Raw genomic sequence first — 27,258 nt, 5'->3', positions numbered from 1 at the left:
TCAACGAAAAACATTTTCCTCGTCCGCAAAATTATTTAGACATTATATTATCATCCATAATGGTAATTAATATTTCTCGTTGACTAAGCAATATAAGCGATCATTTCTAGTGCTCAAACTAAATTGCCGGCTTTCTTTGGCTTGATCACTTGTGCAAAATTTGCTTGGCCCGGTGCACGAGTGATGATGAACTGCACACAGTTTTGCATGCAACACAAAATCTGCTGTCATTGTCTTAAAGAAAAGAAAAGAAGAAGGAAAAAAACCACAGTGTTTTCTCTAAAGAGTCAAAGTCAACTGACGAGGGGTATTCCCGGTACTTCGGATGGCGCCTGACTTCCTAACCCTCTTGAATGAGCGTGGGGGAGAACTTCGAACGTTTCCTCGTTGACTTTCAACGCGCCTACCTACCAAGTGTTCCCGCGACCACTCGCTAGTACCAAAACATATACATACATAGACCCAGTTATACTTGGTCCAAGCCCTCATTTTATATGTGAAATTCAATTTCTTAGAAGTCATGGGGCTGCGGAAGTATAGTCTTTCTCCATCGTTTACCAATTATATCTTAATTTTTCACACCAACTCACATCTTGACAACCCATGTGTAGAATAGAACCCCCTCCCCCCCTAAAAAAAAATACAAAACTATATCGCATTTCAGTAATAAGATTCGATTATAAGCGCGTCTCGCGACTGAAATATTACTTGCGAAAATCCTTTTTTTCATTTACGGCGCGCCTCGCGAAATTATTTCTTATTATTGTCATCGACATAGTAGCACCGTAGTTGCTACTATATGTCTTTTTTTTCTCTATACAGAAAGGACAGACAAAGTTGGGGGACAACCGTATATATACGTTGGTCCAGCTCTCTATAAATTGGGCAAAATTATTATTAATTTTTCTTTTGTGATAGATAAGAATTGCCCAGTCCAATCAACTTTTCGGGGCTGGCTAATCATGTGTATAAAAGCCCAAGCCGATAATGGATATTAAAAAAAAAATCATCATAGCTGCCGATGTAACCCCACCGCATAGCTTGAAGAACAAAAGCTAAGTAATAAAACAATGTCACAAAATTAATGCATGCCCCGGATCGAACCACACGGATCATATCAGTAAGTTAATTCATATGATTCTCACAGGTAGAGCTGACAATTCATGTTAACGTGTAGGGATGGATATGCAGGGCGGGGAATCTGTATCCTGCGAGGCACCGCCCCGAATCTAAGATTACGTTTGGTGGTCCGGATTTGAGTCCGGATATAATATTAAATTATCCTATTAGGTGTTTTGTGACGTTTGTCGGACCGGATAAATCCGGATAAAATGCCGGATAAGAAATCCGGCCTAGGGGGAGGGATAATCCCGGATTAGATATAAAATTTTAAAAATTAACTTAGCAATTCCCACGCAATAGGAAAACCCCACCTCAAGCGAGACTCACCGTCCTTGGCATTTCTCACCAGCGGCACCTCACCACTCCGGCAGCCGTCCACCATGATGGTCCATCACTCCGGCGTCCTCAAGGATTCTCGGTCTCCATTGTTCCACGATCTCTCTTGGTCGACTCTGAACTAAGTGTTCATCAAGTGTTTGATGGAGCGCCAAAGAAAGCTACTCCTCGCCTTCAGTTCAAAATTTTGCTTAATGGAAGAGGTCATGAATGTTGAAAGTCGTCAAGCTCCCAAGATGGGATTGCTTGTTGACGACAGTGGTTGAGAGAGTTTGAGTCATCACGTTGGAGCTATCGAAGATGGGATATTAAAAGATTTTCAATTCTATCTTAAGTTGCAGATTTTCAAAAAATTTCAAATCCTATCTTAGGTTGCACCAAACATTTGATGAGATATTTCTACAATCCATATGATATCCGGAGGATTTCAAATCCCCATTTATCATATATTATCCCAATCCGAATCTCGACGACCAAATGCACAAATTTCACCTTTAGAGAAAAGAGGAAGATGGTAGACTCGAGAGATAAGTTCTTTATTAGAATTCTCTATTTTAAAGCCTTTATCTTCACTGGAAGGTGTAGGATGGTTAAGTCTTAAGACTTGATGCAACCGTAACAGAAATCAGTATTTCATTCGCGGAAGCAGGATTTGCAGACGCGGTCGAAACCGACAGAGGAGATGCATGCCCGATCGGATGACTTCGTCCATCGGTAGAACATGCATTAGAACTGCTTAGGATTTGGTCCAAAGCTGTGCAGTGGCATATTGTTACCAGCACAATGATGATTAGGGATGTCAATGGGTCGGGTCGGATCGGGCTTTCTTGATACCCAACCCGATCCGAAACCTACAGGGTCATGCTTGACCCGCCTAGACCCACCCAAGACCCTGTTCACCGTACACCCCAAGGCCAGACCCTGTTCACCGTACACCCCAAGGCCCGGGCCGGGCCGGGTCGGGTCGGGTCGGGCCGGGCTTCATTTTTTTTTTTTTTTTTTCGTGCAGATAGTAACATCAAAAGGCAGAAGACAATTCTCCCACGAAATCCAAACGGCCAAACCAGATGAATGTGTTGCTGAACTGTGAAAAACTACCTGCAAAGTGAAAACCATTTTAATTTTGCCAACTTCCTTCATTGCTCGATTTCTCTTAATGGTAACTGCAATGTACATTCTCAATTCTCCCACGAAATCCAAACGGCCAAACCAGATGAATGTGTTGCTGAACTGTGAAAAACTACCTGCAAAGTGAAAACCAGGAAGCTAAGCAGAATACAGCCATTCTCTTGTCCACGACGCCAACATGTAGTTGAGAAAGAATTTAACAAGACCAAACTCAAAACTCTCGACAGTTGTTACTAATTTTTTCAACCTCGTCATCGCTAAAATGACTACCTTATCACTCTTGGTGCGAGGTAAAAGCATACATAAACTGAACACCTTCAGCAACTTAAAATTTCACAGCCAGAACACCATCAATCGTAGTACGAAGTTCCCCTCAAGAATCCCCACGCTTTCTCACCCCTCCCATTCAACGCCGTCAACTTCTCGTGAACGAGGACAAATTTACAAAGCAAAACCGAAAACATATTGCGGGGACTCAGAGAGCAAAAGGACTTACCAACTCAACGAAACTATAGGATAAAGAAGAAGGCAACCATGCGAACGGAGTTCCTGAACATCCACGGCATGTTGATCCGCTTCCTTTCAATCTGCACCGACACAGAAACAGAACGGCAAGCCTCTTTAAAAAAAAAAAGAAAAAAAAACCCATCAAACGGGGAGACCCCAATTGCAATCCCAGCAACAGGCACCACCCAACGACCCATTCAACACCCACCATCTCCCCCACACACAGCTCGAATTCACGCGCTTCAAGGACAACCAAAACGAAACGGACAAACCCCAGCTCCAGTTCCAGTTCCAGTTCCTAACGGGCAGGCACGGACCCACAGAACCCTCGCCAAAATGAACAGGGGCGGGGGCGAGATCTGACGCCAGAGCGACACGACAAACCAGAGAAGAAGCGGCCCCCGGGGGAAAATGCAGGTTGAGCACCTTCACGACGCCGTCCTCCGCGAGCAGCGCGTACCGCCGCGACCGCACCCCAAGCCCCACCGGCTGGTCGCTCAGGTCGAGCTCGCACCCGATCGCCCTCGTGAAGTCCCCGTTCCCGTCCGACAGCAGCATGACGTCGTCGCCGATGCCCAGGTTCTCCTTCCACGCCCGCATCACGAAGGCGTCGTTCACGGAGATGCAGGCGATGTTGCCCACGCCCTTGGCCTTCAGCTCCCCGGCCTTCTCCACGAACCCCGGCAGGTGCTTCTGCGAGCAGGTCGGGGTGAAGGCCCCCGGGACGGCGAAGAGGATCGACTTCTTCCCGGCGGTGAGGGCGGAGACGGTGGTGGTCTGGAGCTCGCCGGCGGGGTCGAAGTAGGAGAGGGTGGCGTCGGGGAGCCTGTCGCCCACGGAGATGGCGGCGCGGGTGGCGGCGGTGGAGAGGCGGAGGGGCTTGCCGGGGGACCGGCGGCAGGGGACGGCGAGGGGGGAGGAGCGGCGGCGTAGCGCCAGAGAGGGGAGAGAGAAGGGAAGAGAGACTGAGAGAGGGAGATGGGTCGGCCCAGAGTGTCAATGGGCCGACCCTAAAATATCCCAACCCTAATGAAACCCCAAATTTTAGGGCCATATTTGAATAAAATTAAGGCCCGATCCAAAATACCCCAAATTTTAGGGTCAGACCGGGCCGGCGCGGGTTTGATTGACACCCCTAATGATGATCATGGACATACACTATTTCCTAATCGGTATTGGGAAATTCATCCTGTTGAAGGACAGTGCAGAACCCAATTGAACTAGAGGAAAATTGGAGCGGGAAGGCATATTATAAGTAGGAAATTGCTAATAGAGCCATTAAAATTGAGTTCTTTAAGGCTGTCATGGAGCGTGTCATAGGTAATTGGGAAAGCTATTTTTTGCTCGGTGATCCTCAGGGGATATTTGAGTTTTGAAGATGAAGATGGCCAAAAGACACGGGAGAGAGTGGCGGATCTACTCATGAAGTTTTGGGATACAAAAGAATTTCTGTCTCGGGAGCAGAAATTGTGTGTCGTTATCAAATGTTACGTTCTGCTCATAAACTCATAAAGGGAATAGAAATATGAATTCTGACCAGAAATTATTCCTAAGAACATAATAGTTATCATTCGCGCCCTTAGTCTATTGAAAGAAGAGTTATTCCAAAAGTTTGGAGGAATTGACTCCGTGACAAGGTGAATTTGAGAACTACTTCCTCAAAGTAAAAGAAAAAGGAAATAGTGTATGTCCCAACTCGCCATTACCTCTAAACCCATTCTCTTCACCAAGTAAAAGAGGGTAGCAACAGGGGACGATCCCCTAATTTTCTAGTGCAATGAACAATAAATGATATAGCCAAAACTTATGTGTCAACAGCAATGTATTTAACGTTCTATTTAAAATTCCCCACCACATGTAAGCTGATCTCTTACACGTGCACAAGTCGCGTCGCCTGTCAAGAGATGAGCACGATATGTAAGTCACTTGTTGAATCCACAACAAGTAGTAAATGAGTTTGAAAGGGAAAATCAAGATCTAAACTTCTTGTCAGTGCTCTCATACTATGTTAGAAAATTCCCATTAAAACCTTAAGATTGCGTTTGGTGGATCGGAATATAACTTCAAATAAAATAGTTTTATATCTTATTCGGTGTTTGGGAGAATACTAAATTCGGATATGCCCGGATATGATCAGGATAAAGGGTGGAATAAAGCGGGATAAGATATCTAATATGGAAAAATTAAGAAGAAAAATAGAGAAAACGAGAAAAACCCTATTGATTCGCTTCGCTGCTCACCGGCGACGGCGTTCACGCCACATTTGCACCTCTTAGTCGATCTCTCCTCTTGCCATCGGCTCACTATCGCCGCCTTTAACCCCAATTGCCATTGCCTTAGACCATTGCTTCTAGCTTTATCATACGCAGCCATCCAAAGCGTCGACTTCCTCCAACAAGTTCTAGTTTCATTTTTGCATGGCAGAAGGCCACATTCTAATCTGTGAAAATTTTCAACGCGTGTCATCGAGAGTTTCGATGAACACTACTCTTATTTTCAATCATCCTCTACTTTTGCTTCGATCTGAATAAAAGGATGGCGGTGATGGGTTAAATTGATGAGCTCACCAAGGAGGGTTCGTCCTTACGGCCCAATTTAATTTGGTGGTGATGAGTCATCGAAACGGGGTTGTTTACCGGAATCTAGCTCTGTTGGCTGGGACTTTCCGAGTCTACATCCGTCCCTGTTTAGTTCCCTGTTCTACGTTGTCAACAACTTCCTAAGGTAACAAAGCTGTAGTTTTATATTTTTTCCTTGGATTTTCAATTTTGGGTGATAGTCCGTTTAACTCTGTTTCGAAGAAGAATTTCATAGGGGAGATAAAGGATTTTAGTTCAGCTATGGATGACTCAAGTACTGATTATAGAGTATTGATCCAAAAGGCGACTTACAAAGAAGGAAGATTAAACAACCAAAACAAGGAAACAGAGAACTGCAACAGCGCACATCAGATGTAGAATCATTAACCTCCCGCCATTGCTGGAGGATGAAGATGATGATGGTCTTTGGAGTCTCATTTTCCTTCATCACTAACATGAGAGAGAGAGAGGGAGCGAGCGAGAGAGATGAGTCGAGTGAGACTATCCATGTATTTCAAACTCTCATCTTGATGATACTTATCCGAATCCATGTTATATCCAGACATTATCAAACACTGCATAGGATATTTCAAATCACATCCTATCGTATCCTATCCCGTAAAAATGTCCGGACGACCAAACGTAACCTAAATGACTTGGTGGAGGGAGATTGCATGTATTTAAGCGATGTGGTATTCTACTTAACATTTGATGTCTTTGAAAAACACTATTTATAGTTTATGGTGATTATGTTTCCTCACCCAATCAATACGGCTAAAACATACACAAAGTGACATTAAAATTTATGGTATTGGTGCTTAACATTTTTAAAAAATTATCACATTCAAATGATCGATTTAAATTGCTGTGGCAAAAAAGTGAGTGTTGTACGAAAATTATGACATTTGCGGTGTCTCCCTCATCATTTCATCTCTCAAGTCTCCTTTCCTAAACTAGAAAAACATGTTAAAAGGGCACCTGTTAGGGAGCATTAAGTATTTTCGACCAAAAAAAAAAAGGAGCATTAAGTATGATTAGAAATGTAAATCTTTGAGAAATAGAGTAGGCTGTTTTCATGTGATGTCCGAGATGTCAATTCTCTAAGTATCTAGCTAAATTGTTTTTTTTTTCTATTTTCCCCCTTAATTAGTGTTGTGAAATTAGTTGTTAACATAAGTCATTTTAGTTAAACTATATGGTGTAATTTCTACTAGCGTCTTCTTTGCGTTGTAGCCCCACATCAAGAGTTTACCACTTGAACACTTACCGCCCATGATTAAATGTGATTAGTTAAAGTAATTAAGCAGAAAGAGAAGATTTGACCAAAAAGCACACTCTTATATTTTCCTGAACAAATAACACTTTCACAAAAGATGCACAAAATTACACTAAAAACTACACACGTGAAACAGAAACAGAAACACTTCCTATCACATGCTGAACAAATCTAGTGTAACTTCCTACAAGTTTGCCTGCTTTGATAGACACAAGAAAGAAAACATTCCAGTGGGAAGGAAATATACTGATATTTACATCAAGCGAACGACCCCGCCCTCGAAACTTGAGACAGAGCATCCTCGAACTGGTCGTCTTCGACCTTCTCAGAGCACAAGCTGGGAGGGACGTACGTCCGGAAGATGCGCTCCATGTGCGGCATCTCCTTCAGCTCGTGCAAGGCGACTTCCAGTGCCGGGTCGCGGAAGAAGCGATAGAACTTCTTGTTACACACGTAGGCAAAGATAAGGGTCAAGATGATCAGCAGAACCAGGAAAGACGCATAGTAGAATTTCTTCACCCCAAAATAGGCAAACATAGTCAGCTGGTATAGGAGAAGAGCAGCTAGGATTCGCATATGCATGTGCGGCCACATTCTTCCATAACTCTCATAGGATGGAACGTAAACCTTGAGTGCCTGTCGATCAAAACAATCATATGAAAGTTAAGGAATGCTCTAGAATAGGCAAAGAAGTGCAAAAGTTTGACTCAAAACTAAGTACAACGTGGAGTTAGCCCCCAAAACTTGTACTCAACCTGATTTCGAAGAATAAGCCATCCTAAGCCAAAGTATACAACACCAAAAGGGATGATCAGAGGAGCAATGACAGAATAGCAGAGGGTAATCGTGATGATCAGCATGTCACCGGGAACTCTAGTCGCGTATCCAAGATCTCCGGGATACCATGCTTCTTTGATTTCAGCTTCAGTCTTGCAGAGGTACTTCTTCTTCAAGTGAAAAATAATAAGAGGAACAATCTGAGAAAGCTCGAGACCGTAGGCAACAAAGGTCCTGATGGCCATTTCCCCAAATTCAGACATTAGCACCATCACTATGCCAAGAAGGAAGAGGAAAAAGTCCATGCAAGAACTATGATGTAAAACGTAACCATACCATTGATAAAATGATGGCCACATGAAACCGGAATCCATTTAAAGGAACATAGAAATTACAAATTATGAGAATAACAAACTGCCCTAATAAGTAGAGAAGCAAATCCAACTCTATTTGTTTTTCTTTTTCTTTTTGTTCCCTTTCGCATCAAGAAAGAATCAAAATCTGTCACTCAGCAAGTTAGAAGTTAATAGAGGACTGAGGAGGAACAAAAATATCTTACCTCAGAGCAACATAAGTGAGGAAAAATGTTGCATTTACAGGAAGACTGGCCGCCAGTACTGTGAGGAGAGAGTTGGGATTTTTCTCAATAGTCTTGAATGTAGCAAACAAGGTTCCACCCACAGTAACGCCAATAAACACATTCAAGACCGTGAAGTAGAAGTATTTTCCAGAGGCAGCACGTTCTATATGGCTCTGGGAAGGAATCCCCTCTAGCTTTGACAGAAACAACAGCAACTTGGGCAACAAAGCCAGAAATACGATGAGCGCAATCTGAGGGAGATAAGCTTCCAACACAGTTCTGATCGCTGCATTATTCACAATCGGCTTTAAAAATGGAAGATATATCTTCAGATTTTCCAGAGTCATAAAGGCGGAAACAAACGTGATGGGAATCGTGCAGAAGAAAATGGTCAGAGCCACTATAACATAGATAATGTACTGCCGTATTTGTCGCTCGAATAACTTAATCGTAAGATTAGTCCATATGACTTGATGAGGTCTGGGTGCATCCATCACATTCCATGTGTCAAGCTTTGTGGCATGCAGGCTCTGTGCTGCAGAGGCTGCGGTCACCCTGCTAGTAAAGAAGACCAGAGCCGCTGCTTGCTGCTTATCTCTCAAGGTGGCTTTCTGTTCAGCTTCAAGCTTTGGAGTCAGTTCACTGATCTTCTCACTGTAGTACTCTATACTGTCCAACTTTTTCCCAATAAGACCTAGGAAGCTGGTTTTCTTTGTGGGCCTTGTTCCTTCTGGTTTGCCCGTTGTCTTCGATTCTGCATATATTGTTTCAGTGCGTACAAGCTTTTTCTTGCACCCTTCCAACTCTTTGTAGATTTTGTTAACCTACATGATAACATAAAATAAGGAAAGGTCTCTCAATGGATGGAAATCAAAAGAAAAAAGAGCAAGTTCTTCTACTATGACTACATTCTCTGTCACGATATATAACCAAAATTTTCATTCGAGGAACTTCAAGTTTACAACATATCTTTATCCCTCCGAGTATTTCTGGGCATGCATGAGATAATGCCTCTATGAACAATACGGGGTTGCTGTGGTGGCACAGTAAAGAAGTTCATAAACCATGAATGCTTTTTGTTTTAGGTGAACAGGGGAGTAAACTACAGCATACTGAATACTGCATTCAAAACAGCTCTCTTCGTACTAAAAAACACACATATTCTCCTCTAATAAATCCAGTCTGGGAGGGGGCCTAGAATTAAAACTCAAAACTATGGGCCTGATCAAAAGTATTGTTGGCTAACCAGTCGGCACAACTGTTCCCTTCCCGGGCCGTATGCTGGATTTGCAGAGTCCATTGCCAAGAGAGCAACTGTATAGTGGTAAGGGTCAACCATGATTGTTTTCGATACATATATAATGAAGTCATTACCTCAACTATTTGTGTTAAGTGGGCCTGTCTGTCTATGACGATCTCTTATTTTGGTTCATTAATAGCAGTGCAGCTACTTCTGCCGTATGACTAACCACATAATGCACTTCCTTGTTTTGTGACTCCGTATCACACTACTCACTTGAAACTGACCGACAAACTTGTATCTCCCTTTTACTTGGGTCTTTCCTTGAGAATTGATAGAATTTTTAAATATTAAACTACATCTTTTCTAACAGCTTAAACTTTTAGAACAGTTGACAGTAGTCCCACAACACGTGGTATTAGAGCTGGGGGTTCTATGTTCGAATCTTTGCAGGCCCCTATTTGCCTCCCCAATGAAATATTTCCACGCTTAGTATTAGACAAAAAAGAATAGACTAAGCGTGAGGGGGATCGATACAATGTTTACATATTAAACCACGCTTTCATCTAACAGCTTAAACTTTTAGAACAGTTAGCAGTGGTCCCACAAAATCTCACAAGAACCTCTACATAACAACACGGTTCATTACTTCATCCAGCCCCACAATAATTCATAATGCTCCACAAATAAATCAATTATGAAAATGGTCCAGAGCCAGATCAGCAGTTCCTAACCAGTACCATCATAAATAACATAAGCTACGCAGCCACTGTAGTGGAGAAATCATTGAAGGACCAACCATCAAGAACCACGCCGTTTTTTATGATATCCTTTCACCTCTGTGCATCCTAGGCATCAACCAGATATTTAAAATAGTTGCAGTATCTACTCATATACATGTAGATATAGTTATAAAATGTACAAAGTTTGCAGAACTTATAGCAACACTTAGCATAGCAACAACTGAGGAACAAATTGTATATTCCAAAAAGAAACATTATAAAAGCATACCTCTTTATTATTAGTCACTATCAACGACCTGTAAAATGTATCGGGATAAATAGACTTGAAATATGAATCAACTTGTTCCTTTCTAGTTTGACCTTCTGGGGCAGGAGGTATGTCTCTCACAAGGACAACAAATTGCTCTGCTCTCACTTCGGGAGACATTAAAGCAGCTGCTCTCAACGCAGCAATGTGTTTGTATGCCTTCCATAACAGGTAGTATGCAACGATTGAGACCCAGTAAGTAGCTATCAGGAATGCCCACAACCTAAAGCTTTTCTCCTGTACATACAGAAGGATGCGACTTAGAAATTTAGCACTGATTTTCTCTACACAACAACATTTTCCACCAATTCCTACTCCACCAAGTACAATCTGACGAGAAATTAATAAGAGTGGAAACCCCATTTCCAAAAACTACTTCAATCAATGTCCTAGAATTATGGTTAAAATAAGAAATGCTACATTTCTCTCTTAACCTTGACAAGACAAGAAAAAGGAAAATCCTTGTACAAGAGTTCTAAAACTTACTGGCACATATCCCATTGAAAACTTGTCAAGATCACTGAATGTCCCATTGCTGGTTGTGTTTAAAGATTTGTTTGGAGTATCGTCAGTGGCAGCAACAGGTAGAAGAACCGGTAGCAGCACAATGCCGGATAAAGCTAATATTCCCAACACTGTCACAGAGTAAAAGGAGGAAAAGTCTTCAGAGTTTGTCACTTCCACGGATGGAGGAGTGTTTTAAATATACAAGCACAAGTGTTCATATCGATAACAACACAGGAAAAACTAAAGCGAATGCTTTCACAAGTATGGATTCTCAAACATGCAAAACATAGTTCTAACCATCCAGGGGAGCTTGATACCAATACGTATGCCATAAATCAAGTGACTGTAGAGAATACGCAATCGAGAAGCAAAAGAAAACAGAAAAGAATGGCAAATTTAGACTTCCTTCGAAGTCCCACCTCATTGTATCGAGATTTTCAATCTGTAATTATTAATAGCTGACGACAGATATAATCAGATTGCCTGCTTGTATATGGAACTTTTGTGTAACTGAGAATGCCATCACATTACATGCGCCCACACAAAGCAAGAAAGAAACAGAAAGGCACGGACCGGTGCTGAGGAAGACGAAGTAGACGGCGGTGTCGACGCCGGACATTTTGATAACGTCCTGCTCGGAGGAGGAGAGGGCCTCGCGGATCCAGACGAAGGGGCTGCAGGAGGCGTAGGAGCCGCCGTCGGAGGGGTCCATGCCCTTGAGGAGGCGGTTGGAGTAGTAGATCACCTTGTTCCCGGGCCTGCCGGAGAGCCACGTGAAGAGGGCCATCAGGACGACGAAGATCACGAAGGACGTGATCAGCGACGTCAGGAACGAGCTGAAATCCATCTGGGTCTGTCTGCTATTGCTTCCTCTTCCTCGTCAGTAAGCCCTCTCATAGTGTGTCAGTGTCAGGGAGAGACACAGACAGAGACAGAGATACAGAGAGATATTTATTGTGGAATGCGTAATGGGTTAAGAGGAAAAGTCATTAAATTAAATCACGCGTTCACTTAATAACTTATACTTTCAGAATAGTCGCCGGACGTTCCATAAAACTCCACGTCGTGTCAAAGCAGGAGGTTATAAGTTTAAATATTTCCAAACTTTTATTTGCCTCCTTAATTGCATATTTCCACTATTGATATGAGGTAAAAAAATCAGACTAAATATGAGTAATAGTGTTAGAATAATTAAATATTAAATTACGATTTTATTTAAAATTTTTAAATTAGTTAGCAGTAATATTCACAAAATCTCATAATTATGGTGGTGGCGGAGTTATAACTCAAAGATGCCGATGGAAGAGAGAGAAAGCTGATTGTTGTGGAGGGGCTGAGGGGCGATGAGCTGGTTGTGGGACGCCTTGCTCTTGCTTGCTCTCCGTGTGTGAGTTCTCTTTCTCCCATTTTTTTTGGATTCGTCGTGGATTAAGTAAACATCATTCTTTAGTACAGAGAGAGATGAGGAAGAGACACGAGGAATCCTAGTTTCCAAAAGTCTTCGTTGCTTTCCAACTGGACGCATCCATGCCTTCTCCTACTCAGTGAGTCCAAACGTTAACAGTCACAAGGGGATGTGTAATAATCGTCGAACGTACTAAAAAGGGTTAATACCATAAAAAATTCTAAATTAATATATTTATGATAAATTTACCACAAACTAAAACCTCAATTTAGTACGCCTATAACAATTTTATCATCCGTTAGTTTTCGTTAAATTTTACCATCAAATTACTGAGATGGATGACACGCGGCAGTTGACGAATGTACCAGTTTGGATTTTACCCCTCTGTTTGTCACCGATTTACCGGTTTGTGAATTTTCATGATATTAATCCAATTTTTTTTGTTAGAGATATTAATCCAATTTAATAAAGGGTAAATAATGTGTACCGGTTTTGGATTTTTGGCGATCAAAATATTAATTTTGGTAAATTTATCACAGGTGTACCAATTTAGAATCTTTGGCGGTCAAAAAATTAATTTGAGATAAATTTATCACAGATATATCAGTTTGGGATTTTTCGTGGTATCAACCCTATTACGGAAAGGAAAGCTCTAGAGCATCTAGCTCCTTATCGTGGCTCTTCTGTTGCTCTTCAACTACGTATCCTCTCACGAAAGGAATGTTTAGCTGTTCCCGGTGAAAGCAGTGAGCTAAGCTATACTCTCTTGGGAGAAACAAAACCACAAAACACTTAGCATTCGTCATAGCCATTGCAATTTGCATCGGCGGGAGAACCTTCGGAACTTCCACCGCTTTTCATGGAAAAAACCATCATTGAATATCACATTGTGTCATGAAAAGCTTACACATGCAAGTGCACATTGTTTTGCTTTTAGGGTCTCCACGAGAAATCATAGAATTAGTGATATTTCTTTGTGCCGGTTTTTTATTCTCGTCACTAATCCTAAGAGATCGGAGATCATAACCATCGCCACTAATAGGTAAAAAGTTTTGTGGCGAGCTTTTTAGCAATTTTAAGTAACGATATGTTCTTTCTTTGCTGATCACGCTACTAATAATATGAGAACGGGCCCAAAACAAAAAGGAACGCGAAATTGGAACAAAGCTGCTCTCTCTCTCTCTCTCTCTCTCTCTCTCTCTCTCTCTCTCTCTCTCTCTCTCTCTCTCTCTCTCTCTCTCTCTCTCTCTCTCTCTCTCTCTCTCTCTCTCTCTCTCTCTCTCGCTAATAATTGATGGTGCGCAAGCCTGAGCGCGCATCATAGATTGGGACTTTCTACTATCCATGTTTGAATTGTTCGCGAAGCCCCCGCTGTAACGTTTTCCTAATGTGGGTTACATTAATTGATATTGTTATTACCTGCTTACGGGTCTGGTCTAATAAGTTTGGATATAAGGTTTCTTAATTGGTAAAATATGGGCCCGACTTGTGTGGGCCGAGTTCGGCCCTGCCCGTTATGAGAGGGCCTGGCTGGAAACTCTATAAATAGAGCTGCAGGTCCCTCCTCTGCACCTAACTCTCTCCAATCTCTCTCAAACGGTCTCAAACTCACCTAAGGCTTCCGTGAGTTGGCTGAGGCGGTCTCATAGCGCCGAGACTTCGGGGGTGACAGGGGAGAAGACCTACGGCACTGGTTCATCATCATTTCCGCATCCAGGCCGATGGAATCCAAATCAGGTGCACAAATTCTATCCATCCTTTTACCGTACCGTTAATATCTCGCTATGGTGATCCTAGAGCGCTTGGCCGAGCCATACGGGCCGGCCAACATGTGGTATTAGAGCCGCCATAGTCGAGAAACGAGTCGGTACTGTTCGTATGTGATTTTGATTTTTTGATCCGTTGAATGTTAGAATAAATCACATAGATGGATAGATCGTCGCGAGACGAGAAAAATGAGTGGTCGCCGGCCACCAGGGGCCGCCGGAAACGACCGCACGCGCCGCCACGCGCAGGGGCGTCGGAGAGCCCCGGCGGTACACGCGCAGCCACGCGCGGGTGTTCCCAGGCGCGTGCAACGCACGCGCTAGGGTTTCCGCAAGCCGGGTCGATCCGGCTGACCCGACCCGACTCCGGACCCGACCCAGATCCAACCCGTTGACCCGACCCGGGGATTGACCCGACCCGGACCCGACTCGTTGACCGAACCAGTCAACCGGTCGGACCGATAAGCGGTCAGACCGGTCGGCGGTCAGACCGATCGAACTGGTAAGCAGTCAGACGGGTCGGCGGTCAGACCGGTCGGACCGGCCTTTTTGGCCGGCTTAGGCGCCGGCGCGTGAGGCCCATGCGCCGTACCTTCAGGAGGCGCGTGAGGGTGCGTCCGAGCTCCGATTGGGGCGTGCAAGGTACCGGCGTGCTCGTATAAAGATTCTCTACACTTTGGTATATTTATTTTACATGTTTGATACTTTTAAGGATGTGAAAATACATACGGAACCCTATATACGCGTATTTTTAGGGTATATTTTCGTATTTTCTTGTATTTCTCTATGGTTTAAGAGGTACATATTAAATCTTACATATATATGATGACATAAGGACGTGTAGATCATGTTTCATTGATAGAATGTATAAGGTTCGACATATATCAATGTATAAAGCAATGTAATTAGCATGATATGTAATTTTAGAGATATTGCCCATGTATTCCAGTCTAGAATTACATCTATATAGTATATGTGAGACATAAAGTTTATATCCTTAGTATGAGAGAGTTTCAATGATTCAATTTGGTAGTAACCGCCAAAGTGGCACACTTGATTGAGTTTGAGAAATATCAGTCTCGTATTGTTAGGATGTCTCCTGTTCTAATGTGTTATTATACTCCCAAAGGAGGTGATTATGTATTGGTTCATGGAGGGATGCATATACAGCATGCGTGAGAAATGACTGATCCTAGTGGTTTATACGCTCAAAGGTGGTGAATTCATAAAAGATTGGAATATATTCTCATGGCAGTTGTAATGTAGAGGGTATACAATTGCATATCATGTATTCTGCCCAAAGGTGATTATATGATGATGTGTGTAACTCTCAGGAAAGTACTCACATGATGCTAATTATAGATATTGCTTGTTTTTAACAGTCGCCTTCTCACTGAACGGCAACTCCATAAGTATTAAGGTTCTTACTGGTTCAAACTTTAAGAAATGGAAAGAGGATTTTCTGTTTGGTATGGAGCTGGCAGATATTCATATTGCTCTTACTGAGGATAAGCCAGCAGATGTCACTGCTGATAGTACGGATATGGAAAAGGCACAGAGTGCCGCTTGGGCAAAGAGCAATAGGATTTATTTGTTACTGATGAAGCGATCCATTAAGGACCACTTGAAGACTAGTTTACCAGCTGACTGCACTGCTACAGAAATGATGGAAACCTTGTAAGCAAGGAACCGTGACTCGTCTAATGCTGAGGCTGGGACATACATGCAGTTACTCAATAATATGAGGTATGATGGTTCAAGTGGGGTTAGGGATTACGTCCTTAGGATGGTAGACCTCCATACAAAACTAAAAGTTCATGAGATTATTCTTTCTGATGCCTTCATTGTGCATCAAGCCCTGAACACCCTTTCTACTGAGTTTGGAATTATAAAGACCAACTATAATTCCCAAGATGAAAAGTGGTCAGTCAATGACCTGATAGTTAGGGTTGTGGCAGAAGAAGAGAAACTAAAGAAAGATAAAGGGAATCTTGCTTTCTATGCCTCTAGTTCCAGTAGTAGGAAGAGTAGTAAGTTCAAGAATCTTACTCAGAAAGGAACTCCTGAAACCACCAGTCATTTAGACCATCTGGGTCCTGAGAAAACACCCTTGAAGAAGAATGGTGTTCACTGCTACTTTTGTAGGAGGAAGGGTCACATGAAGAAAGACTGCAACAGATATAAAGCTTGGTTGTCCAAGCGTGAGCAGTCAGGTATTAATTCTTTGGCACTTGTTTGTGAATCCAACCTATTAGAAGTTCCATCCAGTTCTTGGTGGCTAGATAGCAGTGCAACTAATCATGTTGCATATACCATACAGGGATTCACAAACAGAAGGAAGCCAAATCAGGATGAATTAAAGCTCACTATAGGAAACAACAAGAGAGTCGACGTCGAGTTCGTGGGAGATGTCATATTAATTTTGGATTCTGGTTTTAATATGATGTTAAGAAACACCTTTTATGTGCCTTCCTTCAGACGGAACTTAGTTTTCGTATCAAGTTTGGATGTTTGTGTCTATTCTTTTGAAATTAAGAATAATGTTTCAATGTTCTTTGATTCAAATAAGGTTGGGTGCTGCAACATATCGAATGGATTGTATAGATTGTGTTTATCTCCCAATGATATATACGTCGCTTATACAGCTGAAAGGGTTGTTTCCAAAAGACCTCTACCTAAGGAACAGTCTTATGCATTGTGGCATAAACGACTTGGTCACATTTCTAAGGAAAGAGTGGAAAGATTGATAAAGACAAACATCCTGCCTACTCTTGAAAGTGACCTAGATACTTGTGTAGACTGTTGTAGGGGTAAGATGACCAAGATAAAGAAGAAAACCGCAGTCCGTAGTTTTGACCTGTTGGAAGTCATTCACACTAACATCAATGGACCATATACAGCAACATTGTGTAGAAATTTCTATTTCATCACATTTACGGACGACTATTCCCGATATGGTTATCTGTTCTTGATTAAGGAGAAGTCTGAGTCTCTTGACAAGTTCAAGATTTTTCGGACTGAAGTCAAGAAACAACTGGGAAAAGTCATAAAAGTTGTCAGGTCTGACCGAGGTGATGAGTATTATGGCAGGCATGGCGATGCTGGATAGCTGAAATGGCCATTTGCCAAATACTTGGGAGATTCTGGAATAGTGGCTCAATTTACTATGCCCGGGAGTCCTGAACAAAACGGTGTGGCCGAAAGACGGAATCGCACCCTTATGGACATGATGAGGAGCATGATTAGCAGGACGAACTTACCTGATTTTCTATGGGGTGAAGCCTTGAGAACAGCTCTCTACATTCTAAATCGTGTTCCTACCAAGGTTGTTCCACAGACTCCTTTTGAATTATGGACTGGACGTAAACCTAGTCTAAATCATCTTAAAGTTTGGGGGTGTCCTGCGGAAGTAAAGTTATACAATTCAACATTGAGCAAGTTGGAATCCAGAACCTCTCGATGTTACTTCGTATCTTACCCAGATCATTCGAAGGGGTATCGATTTTACAGTCCCCATGGAGGCACAAGAATTGTTGAATCACAGACAGCGAAATTTCTGGAATTTGATGTAGCCAAAAAGGGTAATTGCTCACAGACCATTAAGGATAATAATATGGTAGGTACTACAGTGTCAATTTCTCTACCTGTACAGACGATAATGGAGACCCCTACACCACAGACTGAGCCTGTTGTGGTCCAGGATCCTGTTATTAAAACAGCTCTTGATGAAGTACTTCGAACCCCTCAGGTGCAGGATGAGGAAGTAGTAGCTCCACTCAGGAGATCTATCAGGCAGAGACGATTGACTATACCACCGGATTATATGGTCTATTTGGGAGAGCATGACTACGATATAGGCTGCGTGGTTGATCCAGTAACTCATTCAGATGCAATTTCTTGTCCTCAATCAGATATGTGGGTGGATGCAATGAAAGACGAGATTCAGTCTATGAGATATAATGGTGTTTGGGAGCTTGTTGAATTACCTAAAGGTTTCAAGCCCATTGGTTGCAAATGGGCATACAAGACTAAAAGAGACTCCAAAGGAAAGATTGAGAAATTCAAAGCCAGACTGGTAGCCAAGGGTTTCACTCAAAGAGAAGGAGTAGACTATGAGGCAACTTTTTCACCAGTATCTTCTAAGGATTCTTTCAGAGTGATCATGGCATTGGTAGCTCATTTTGATATGGAATTACACCAAATGGATGTTAAGACTGCCTTTTTAAATGGAGACCTTGATGAGGAAGTCTATATGGTGCAACCCGAAGGTTTTGCAGCTGATGATTCAAGTGAGCTTGTGTGTACATTGAAGAAATCTATTTATGGCCTTAAGCAAGCTTCTAGACAATGGTATTTGAAGTTTCATAGTGTTGTCACTTCATTAGGTTTTGTTGAGAACAAGTTGGATCAGTGTATATACAGCAAGGTCAGTGGGAGGAAATTTATTTTTCTCATACTCTATGTAGATGACATCTTGCTTTCGAGTAGTGATATTGGATTACTACATGAGACGAAGCGAATGTTGTCGAAGGATTTTGACATGAAGGACCTTGATAAGGCGTCTTTTGTCCTAGGCATTGAGATCCATAGGGATCGTTTTCGCCGAGTATTGGATTTGTCTCAGAGAACATATATTAATCGTATTCTGAAAAGATTCAGTATGCAGGACTGCAAGCCAGGAATTGCTCATGTCATAAAGGGTGATAAACTGAGTCTGTCACAGTGTTCTCATACGGATATTGAGAAAACCCAAATGAAGGATGTACCTTATGCTAGTGCACTTGGAAGTATCATGTATGCTCAAGTTTGCACTAGGCCAGACATTGCTTTTGCAACAGGACTTCTAGGCAGATATCAGTCAAATCCAGGACACGATCATTGGGTTGCTGCCAAGAAGGTTTTGAGGTACTTAAAGAGGACAAAAGACTATATGCTGATCTACAGACATGTTCAAGACCTTCAGCTGGTAGGGTATTCGGATTCAGATTTTGCTGGCTGTCAGGATGAAAGGAAGTCGACAACGGGTTACATCTTTAAGTTAGCAGGAGGTGCAGTATCATGGAAAAGTGAGAAACAGAAATCAATGACATCCTCTACCATGCAAGCGGAGTTTGTAGCATGCTTTTCGGCCGCTACTCAGGCAATTTGGCTCCGAAACCTCATTAGGGAGTTGACCGTATTTGATTTTGTGGATCGGCACATACAGTTGTATTGTGACAATAACTCTGCAGTGTTGTTTGTTAACAACAACAGAGGTCTCAAGGGGTCTAAGCATATAGAGGTCAAGTACTTGACCATAAAGGAAAAAGTCAGGGATGGCGACATTTCAGTAGAGCACATTTCCACAGATGATATGGTAGCAGATTCACTAACTAAAGGCCTTCGCCCTTGTATTTTTTAACGACATGTCGTTAGCATGGGTTTAGGAGTATCATGGGATACTGTTGTTTAGTGGGAGCTGTTAATTTTAATTTATGCTCTAATAAGGTGTTTTTGAATGCATTATTGTCATGTTAAATATACATATACGGTGAAAATCTTAAGGTACTGTGTAAACCTTGAGTAAAGGCTATGGGCATTCAGTTATTGGCCTTAAGGATATGTCTTATTACACATAAAGTAATGTTAACAATAAGGATAAGACATATGTAAGTTCATTGAAACCATAAAGATATTCTCTAGTGACACATCAAGTTGTTTGTGACACTTAAAGAAAGAGAATGAGGACTGATAAAGGGGATGACACATGAGGTATCACTCTTTATGAGGTGTCATCCGTTTGCCACACAACCATATCGAATCCATATTAGTAAAGTCTAAGACACTTGTGACCATGGAAGGCTCTGCGTGATTACATGCAGTTACCGCCATGATTCGGTGTTTGAAACTTTATGGGATCGGATTGACTATTAAGAATTATCCATAGACCAAATAAAGGTGCGCATAAAGTACGATTTCAATTAATATAGCCCAAGTGGGAGAATGTAACGTTTTTCTAATGTGGGTTACATTAATTGAGATTGTTATTACCCGCTTACGGGTCTGGTCTAATAAGTTTGGATATAAGGTTTCTTAATTGGTCAGATATGGGCCCGGCTTGTGTGGGCCGAGTTCGGCCCGGCCCGTTATAAGAGGGCCTGGCTGGAAACTCTATAAGTAGAGCTGCAGGTCCCTCCTCTGCACCTAACTCTCTCCAATCTCTCTCAAACGCTCTCAAACTCACCTAAGGCTTCCGTGAGTTGGTTAAGGCGGTCTCATAGCGCCGGGACTTCGGGGGTGACAGGGGAGAAGACCTACGGCACCGGTTCATCGTCATTTCCGCATCCAGGTCGATGGAATCCAAATCAGGTGCACAAATTCTATCCATCCTTTTACCGTACCGTTAATATCTCGCTATGGTGATCCTAGGGCGCTCGGCCGAGCCATACGGGCCAGCCAACACCCGCCTCATAGCATGCATTCTCCAGCAGACGGCCGCACCGCCGCCTCTTAGTCGCCGGCCACGGCGAACAGTCAACAAAAGATGGGACTATTCCAATCGCAGACGAGTGTAGTGAGGCAAGGAGTGGTAGACCCAGTGGCCACCTCGAGCCGAAGTTTGTTGATTATACCCAGTTATACTTGGTCCAAACCCTCATTTTATATTTGAAATTCAATTTCTTACAAATTATGGGGCTGCGGAAGTATATTCTTTCTCCATCATTTACCAATAATATCTTAATTTTTCACCAACTCACATCTTGACAACCCATGTGTAGAATATAGCCCCCCAAAAAAAAAACTATATCGCATTTCAGAAATACGATTCGACCACAAGCGCGTCTCGTGACTGAAATATTACTTGCGAAAATCCTCTTTTTCATTTACGGCGCGCCTCGCGAAATTATTTCTTATTATTGTCATCGACATAGTAGCATCGTATTTGTTAGTATATGTCTTTATTTTCTCTATATAGAACGAACAGACAAAGTTGGGGGACAACCGTATATATACATTGGTCCAGCTCTCTATAAATTGAGCAAAATTATTATTAATTTTTATTTTGTGATAAATAAGAATTGCCCAGTCCAATCAACTTTTCGGGTTGGCTAATCGTGTGTCTAAGCCCAAGCCGCTAATGGGTATTATAAAAAAAATCATCATAGCGGCCGATGTAACCCCACCACAATGCTTGAAGAACAAAAGCTAAGTAATAAAATAATGTCACAAAATTAATGCATGCCCCTTAATTCATATGATTCTCACAGGTAGAGCTGACAATTCATGTTAACGTGCAGGGATGGATATGCAAGGCGGGGAATCTCTATCCTGCGGGACACCACCCCAAATCTAAGACAACGTTTGGTGATCCGGATTTAAGTCCGGATATAATATTAAATTATCCTATTAGGTGTTTTGTGACATTTGCCGAACTGGATAAATCCGAATAAAATGCCGGATAAGAGATCCGGCCTAAGGGGAGGGATAATCCCGGATTAGATACAAAATTTTAAAAATTAACTTAGCAATTCCCACGCAACAGGAAAACCCCACCTCAAGCGAGACTCATTGTCCTTGGCATTTCTCGCCGGCGGCACCTCACCACTCCGGCAGCCGTCCACCGTGATGGTCCATTACTCCGGCGTCCTCGAGGATTCTCGGTCTCCATTATTCCACGATCTCTCTTGGTCGACTCTGAACTAAGAGAGATACTCCTCGCCTTCAGTTCAAAATTTTGCTTAATGGAAGAGGTCATGAATGTTGAAAGTCGTCAAGCTCCCAAGATTGGACTGCTTGTTGACGACAGTAGTTGAGAGGGTTTGAGTCATCACATACACGACGAGCTGTCGAAGATGGGATATTAAAAGATTTTCAACAAAAAGGATTTTAAAAGATTTTCAATTCTATCTTAGGTTGAAAATTTTCAAAAAATTTCAAATCCTATTTTAAATTGCACCAAACATTTGATGAGATATTTCTATGATCCACATGATATCTAGAGGATTTCAAATCCCCATTTATCATATACTATCCCAATCCGAATCTGGACGACCAAACGCACAAATTTCACCTTTCGAGAAAAGATGAAGATGGTGGACTCGAGAGATAAGTTCTTTATTAGAATTCTCTATTTTAAAGCCTTTATCTTCATTGGAAGGTGTAGGATGGTTAAGTCTTAACCGTAACAGAAATCAGTATTTAATTTGCGAAAGCAGGATTTGCAGACGCGGTCGAAATCGACAGAGGAGATGCATGCCCGATCGGATGACTTCATCCATGCTTAGGATATGGGCCAAAGTTGTGCAGTGGCATATCATTACCAGCACGATGATGATCATGGACATACACTACTTCCTAATCAGTATTGGGAAATTCATCCTGTTGAAGGACAGTGCACGGAAGAACCCAATAGAACTAGAGGAGGAAACATAAAATTGGAGCGAGAAAGCATATTATAAGAAGGAAATTGCCAATGGAGCCATTAAATTGAGTTCTTTAAGGCTGTCTTGGAGCGTGTCATAGTAATAGAGAAAGCTATTTTTTGCTGGGTGATCCTCAGGGGATATTTGAGTTTTGAAGATGAAGATGCCGAAGAGACACGGGAGAGAGTGGTGGATCTACTCATGAAGTTTTGGGATGAGGGGGAAAAAGAGCTTTGCACAAAAGAATTTCTGTTCCGAGAACAGAAATTTTGTGTCGTTATCAAATGCTACTTCTTGTTTAGAAACTGGTCCAAGAAATAAAAAAAATAGAAATCCGGCCAGGTCAGAAATTGTTCTTGAAAATAGAATGGTTATCATTCGCGCACTTAATCTAATCTATTGAAGGAAGAGTTATTCCAAAAGTTTGGAGGAATTGACTCTGAGACGAGGTGAATTTGAGGACTACTTCCTCAAAGTAAAATATAATCTTGGATTTATCAACGGGCTATAGATATTCTAACAAATATCAGAAGTTGGAAACTCTTCAACGAAATAGGAAAGAAATGCAATCTCTAAAGCTATGAAGACCATGTTCTCGATTAGTGTCCGAATCTGTTAGGGGAGTTTCTAATCTAGGTATTGAAAATTATATATAAGTGAAAAGATTGTTTTTGATCATTTTTGTGATCGTGATTATTATTTTGACCTTAATTTGGAGGTAACCCAATTGGGATGACTCAAAACGTTTTAACTGATGAACACTACGAGTGTTTTTGACGCGTCGTTTTTTGTCTCTCCTTGCTCCTCAGGAAATCAAAATGTTGTTACGTTCTTGAAATTTAGATTGGTATCCTTTTTTTTGTTGTAATTAAACCTCAAGTACAACAAAAACCGATTTTTTTTAAAAATATTCTATTTACTTTTAATCGCCCTTATATTTTGCAAAACACAAAAAAAAAAAAATCACAACCAAACAAAAATTAAGAAAAGGGGTAGAATTGAAATTCTGGATGGTTTTGAAAGAAAACTGGTTTTTAAAAAAAATCCTATTTACTTCTGGTCATCCTTATATTTTGTAAAAATACAAACAAAAGAAAAACTCGCAATCAAACAAAAATTAAGAAAAGGGGTAGAATTGAAATTTTGGATGGTTTTGAATAGAATTCCTCTTAAACATCTCATTACATAAATTACAAGCAATGAAATGCTTAATCAATCTTAGAACTAGATGGCTTAGCTATGATTAATTAGGATTTAGGAGTCCCATCTAGATTCAATCTATAGTTAAAAATGCTTTTGACGGCGAAAGAGAATATATAATTAAATACAAATCCAGAGATTACATTGCAATAATGTTATCAAAATGGAATGCAAAAAGCAAATGTAAAAGTGATAAATAATAGATATCTTGATGATTAGATGCTCTTCATTTAGAGTATAAATTAACTAAAAATGTTTCCCTTAAACTATATTAGATTTGCCTGTGAGTAATATTGATGATTGATGCAAAATATCCTGTTCAAGTTCATTTTCTAAAGAAAACTTCTAATTGTGATTAACATTAGACGGAGCCCGCGCTTGCCACGTGTAGTCGGCCAAGTGAATTTCACTGGACCGAGGAAAATGAATGTTCTTTCTTCCTCGTCCTTTCTTGTTTGTACCATTTAAATGGCACATCGATCTGTTAAGAGAGGAAGGGGAGAGTTTTTTTTTTCCTTTTTTTTTATATTAATGAAGCATCTAGAACTCTTTGAACACGAAAACCGATCCTTGTCGGATGTGGCAGTCCCGTCCCACACATACGCCTGGATAATGATCGGAGACACGTAGGTCGGTGCTGTTGGGGTGGTCCCAAAAGAGAACGTACATGTGGTGATTCGAACTCAAATCTTGAACGAGAAAAACGAATGCGCTTATCGCTCGAACGATCTTAAGATTAGGAAGGAGAGAAGGTTAGTTCGGAATGGTGCCGTTCTCTCCGTTGCATAGCTTGATGCTACCCTTGGTCAACCGACACGTTGGGATTCACCTTTTGGAAGTGTTAATGATTGCTTCCTATGAGTTGTGGTAAAACTCTAAAGTGCTTCCTAAGCCAAGATAAGTGAGTGATATAATTAGATCTAGTGAACTTTTGTTAAGTGTGAATGATTTTTAGTGTCCTAAGATCAAGGTTTTTTCTTTTGTTAATCACTTTAAATTGTTCATGTATGAAGTTCAAGCACGTCCCGTGAATTGTTTCATTTACTTCATAAATTTGGTGAAAGTTTATGTCCCTTGACCAATATTATTGATAAGGGTTTTTTTGTATTTTGAAGAGAAGGTCATTGGTTTTCTGTGATTGCATCCCATTCATTTGCCAAATTATTCATTGGCTATCGAGTAAGTTCGAATTGGTTCTTATGCAGACTAAGAAAAAGTTGTACGTGGGTGTTGTCTTCCGAGGACAGGACTTCGCTTATAGCGGACCGAGTCCCGATCGCGTATTCATTTGCGAAATCACTCTTTTGAAGACCGTATCATTAATATGCCTTGTCCAATCGTACTTCTCTACTTCTTCTTTTTTTTATTTCCACGAGTTATGTTCGTTTTCCCTCAAATAAACGCATCTTATTTTTCCGTTATTTTGAAAAGAAAAGAAAAAAAAAGGAGTGATAGATCATCGTTTAACATATAGGTACTATTTCAAACAACAGCTGTAGAAAAGAAATATTTAATTCCTTGACCAAGGCATTTAGAAGGGGATTCAAAAAAAATGATAATAATTCAAATATTCAATTTTTATTTTCCCCCAACAAAAACTAAAAGCATATACTTTAGCTATTCTATTCGTGGTGACCGAGTGTAGTCAACGGAATGTGCCTTGCTATATTTTAGGTTTATAGTCTTGCCAATTATGCAAAATTTCGGGTGCAAAAAGAAAAATTATGCAAAATTTGACTTTTGGGAGACAGTTCAGCTGATTGACAAACACAAATTTCGGATCTGTGATTTTTTGTTATTTTTTTTAATTGATTTCTTATATTAACTTGTCGTTCGAAATTCATCGCCTATTCATCATTTCGAAAAACTCCCTTTTCTTAACGTCTAACGTAAAAAAATAATAGATGGATCCAGATCCGAGATACTTTCCTTTTTTTTGACAAATTAGATAATTTTTGCCTCTCGTGTAAACAGAGACGTGACCATTATAATAGAAAAAGATACAACAAGTGTCATAACTTTCGTAAAGGCGGTCACTTTCGTGTCATAACATTTCAATTGATCACATGCATGTCATGACTTTAACATAACGTTCACTTTAGTGCCATAATTTTATAATCGATAACCTGAGCGCCGGAAAATTTGTCATGGCATTAAAATTTATGGCATTGGTGGCGAACATTTTTTAAAAGTTATCACACTCAAATGATCGATTGAAATTGTTATGGAATCAAAATGACCACCGTACACAAAAGATATGACACTCGTGGCGCGGGAAAAGTGCCATAAAAGTCCTAAACCTTTTGCATTAGTGCCAATTTAGTCCTAAACCTTTTTTTGGTGCCAATTCAGTCCTAAACCTTTTGCATTGGTGCCAATTTAGTCCTAAACCTTTTTTTGGTGCCAATTCAGTCCTAAACCTTTTTGTTTTTGTGCCAATTTAGTCATTCCGGCCAATTTTGACCGGAATTTGCCGACGTGGACGCCTGCCGGCCGGCGACCGGTCACCGGCGCCGACGTGGCGCTGACGTGGACAAATTAAATAATATTTTAATATTTTTTTGAATTTTTATTTTTCTTTTTTTTCTACTTTTTTTTCTACTTTTTTTTTGGTTTCTCCTTCCTGCGGCCGGTCGCCGGCGGCCTCCGACCCGCCACGCAAGGGTCGAGCCGCCCGAGCCGCAGGCTTGACCTCACCGGCCACCCTGCACATGGCGAGGCGGCCACCGGGCCCGGCGAGGCCGCCTCCGTCGCCATGGTCTGGGCCGAGGTCGCCCTCCCGAGGGGCCGCGACCATGCGAGGTCGAGATCGCCCTCGGCCTCTCGCCGGTCAGCGGAGCCGGCTCGCCGATCAGGCTCGGAAGGAGAAACCCAAAAAAAAAAGAAAAAAAAAAAAAAAAGGAAAAAATAAAAATTCAAAAAATTATTAAAATATTATTTAATTTGTCCACGTCAGCGCCACGTCGGCGCCGGTCGCCGGCCGGCAGGTAGGGGTGTCAGAACCGAACCGGAAAATCGAACCGAGATACGAACCGAATCGAAAATTTCGTGCATTTCGGTTCGGTTTCGGTTTCGATTCGGATCATCAAAATTAACCAAATTTTTTTTCGGTTCGGTTTATTTCGGTTCGGTTCGGATCGGTTCGGATCGAACCAGGCGAAATAAACACTTCGGTTTTTACCCTTTGCTTGAGGACTATCTCGCTCGCGCTGCATCTGGTGCTTTCTCTCTCATAGGGTCAGAACGACTGAACGAGGACGACATCTCGCAAGCGCTGCACCTCCTCTGCGTCCCCGGCCTCGGCGAATCATCGCGCTCCGGCTCCGCCTTCTCCTTCTCCTTCTCCTGCTCGTCACAGGGCTCTTGCCCGAGGCGACGACTCA

The 27,258-nt window shown here is 41.7% G+C and overlaps 1 protein-coding gene and 1 pseudogene across 3 annotated transcripts; both read right to left on the bottom strand.

Moving 5' to 3' along the window:
* Positions 1 to 2,620: 2,620 nt before the first annotated feature.
* On the bottom strand, positions 2,621 to 4,170 carry LOC115687228 (peroxiredoxin-2E-2, chloroplastic-like; annotated as a pseudogene).
* A 2,819-nt stretch (positions 4,171 to 6,989) lies between these two features.
* On the bottom strand, positions 6,990 to 12,025 carry LOC115687238 (CSC1-like protein ERD4). Of its 3 annotated transcripts, none has more exons than XM_030612728.2 (6): positions 11,676 to 12,025; positions 11,082 to 11,230; positions 10,557 to 10,832; positions 8,285 to 9,129; positions 7,704 to 7,959; positions 6,990 to 7,584 (listed from the first exon to the last, which is right to left on the bottom strand). In XM_030612728.2, exons 1-6 carry the CDS (start codon positions 11,947 to 11,949, stop codon positions 7,207 to 7,209), a joined length of 2,178 nt encoding a protein of 725 aa, XP_030468588.2. In that variant the 5' UTR covers positions 11,950 to 12,025; the 3' UTR covers positions 6,990 to 7,206. The 3 variants fall into 3 exon arrangements, with proteins under 3 accessions (XP_030468588.2, XP_056175772.1, XP_056175773.1); XM_056319797.1 differs by having other exon boundaries at positions 10,557 to 10,754; XM_056319798.1 differs by lacking the exon at positions 10,557 to 10,832 and having other exon boundaries at positions 11,676 to 12,024.
* Between the last annotated feature and the right edge of the window lie 15,233 nt (positions 12,026 to 27,258).

This window comes from Syzygium oleosum, unplaced genomic scaffold (assembly GCF_021117445.2).
Source record: "Syzygium oleosum isolate NSW1041296 unplaced genomic scaffold, Sole_v2.1 Sole_v2.18, whole genome shotgun sequence".
Taxonomy (NCBI): domain Eukaryota; kingdom Viridiplantae; phylum Streptophyta; class Magnoliopsida; order Myrtales; family Myrtaceae; genus Syzygium; species Syzygium oleosum.
Note: the sequence above shows the minus strand (reverse complement) of the source record. Positions and strands in the feature narration are given on the sequence as shown.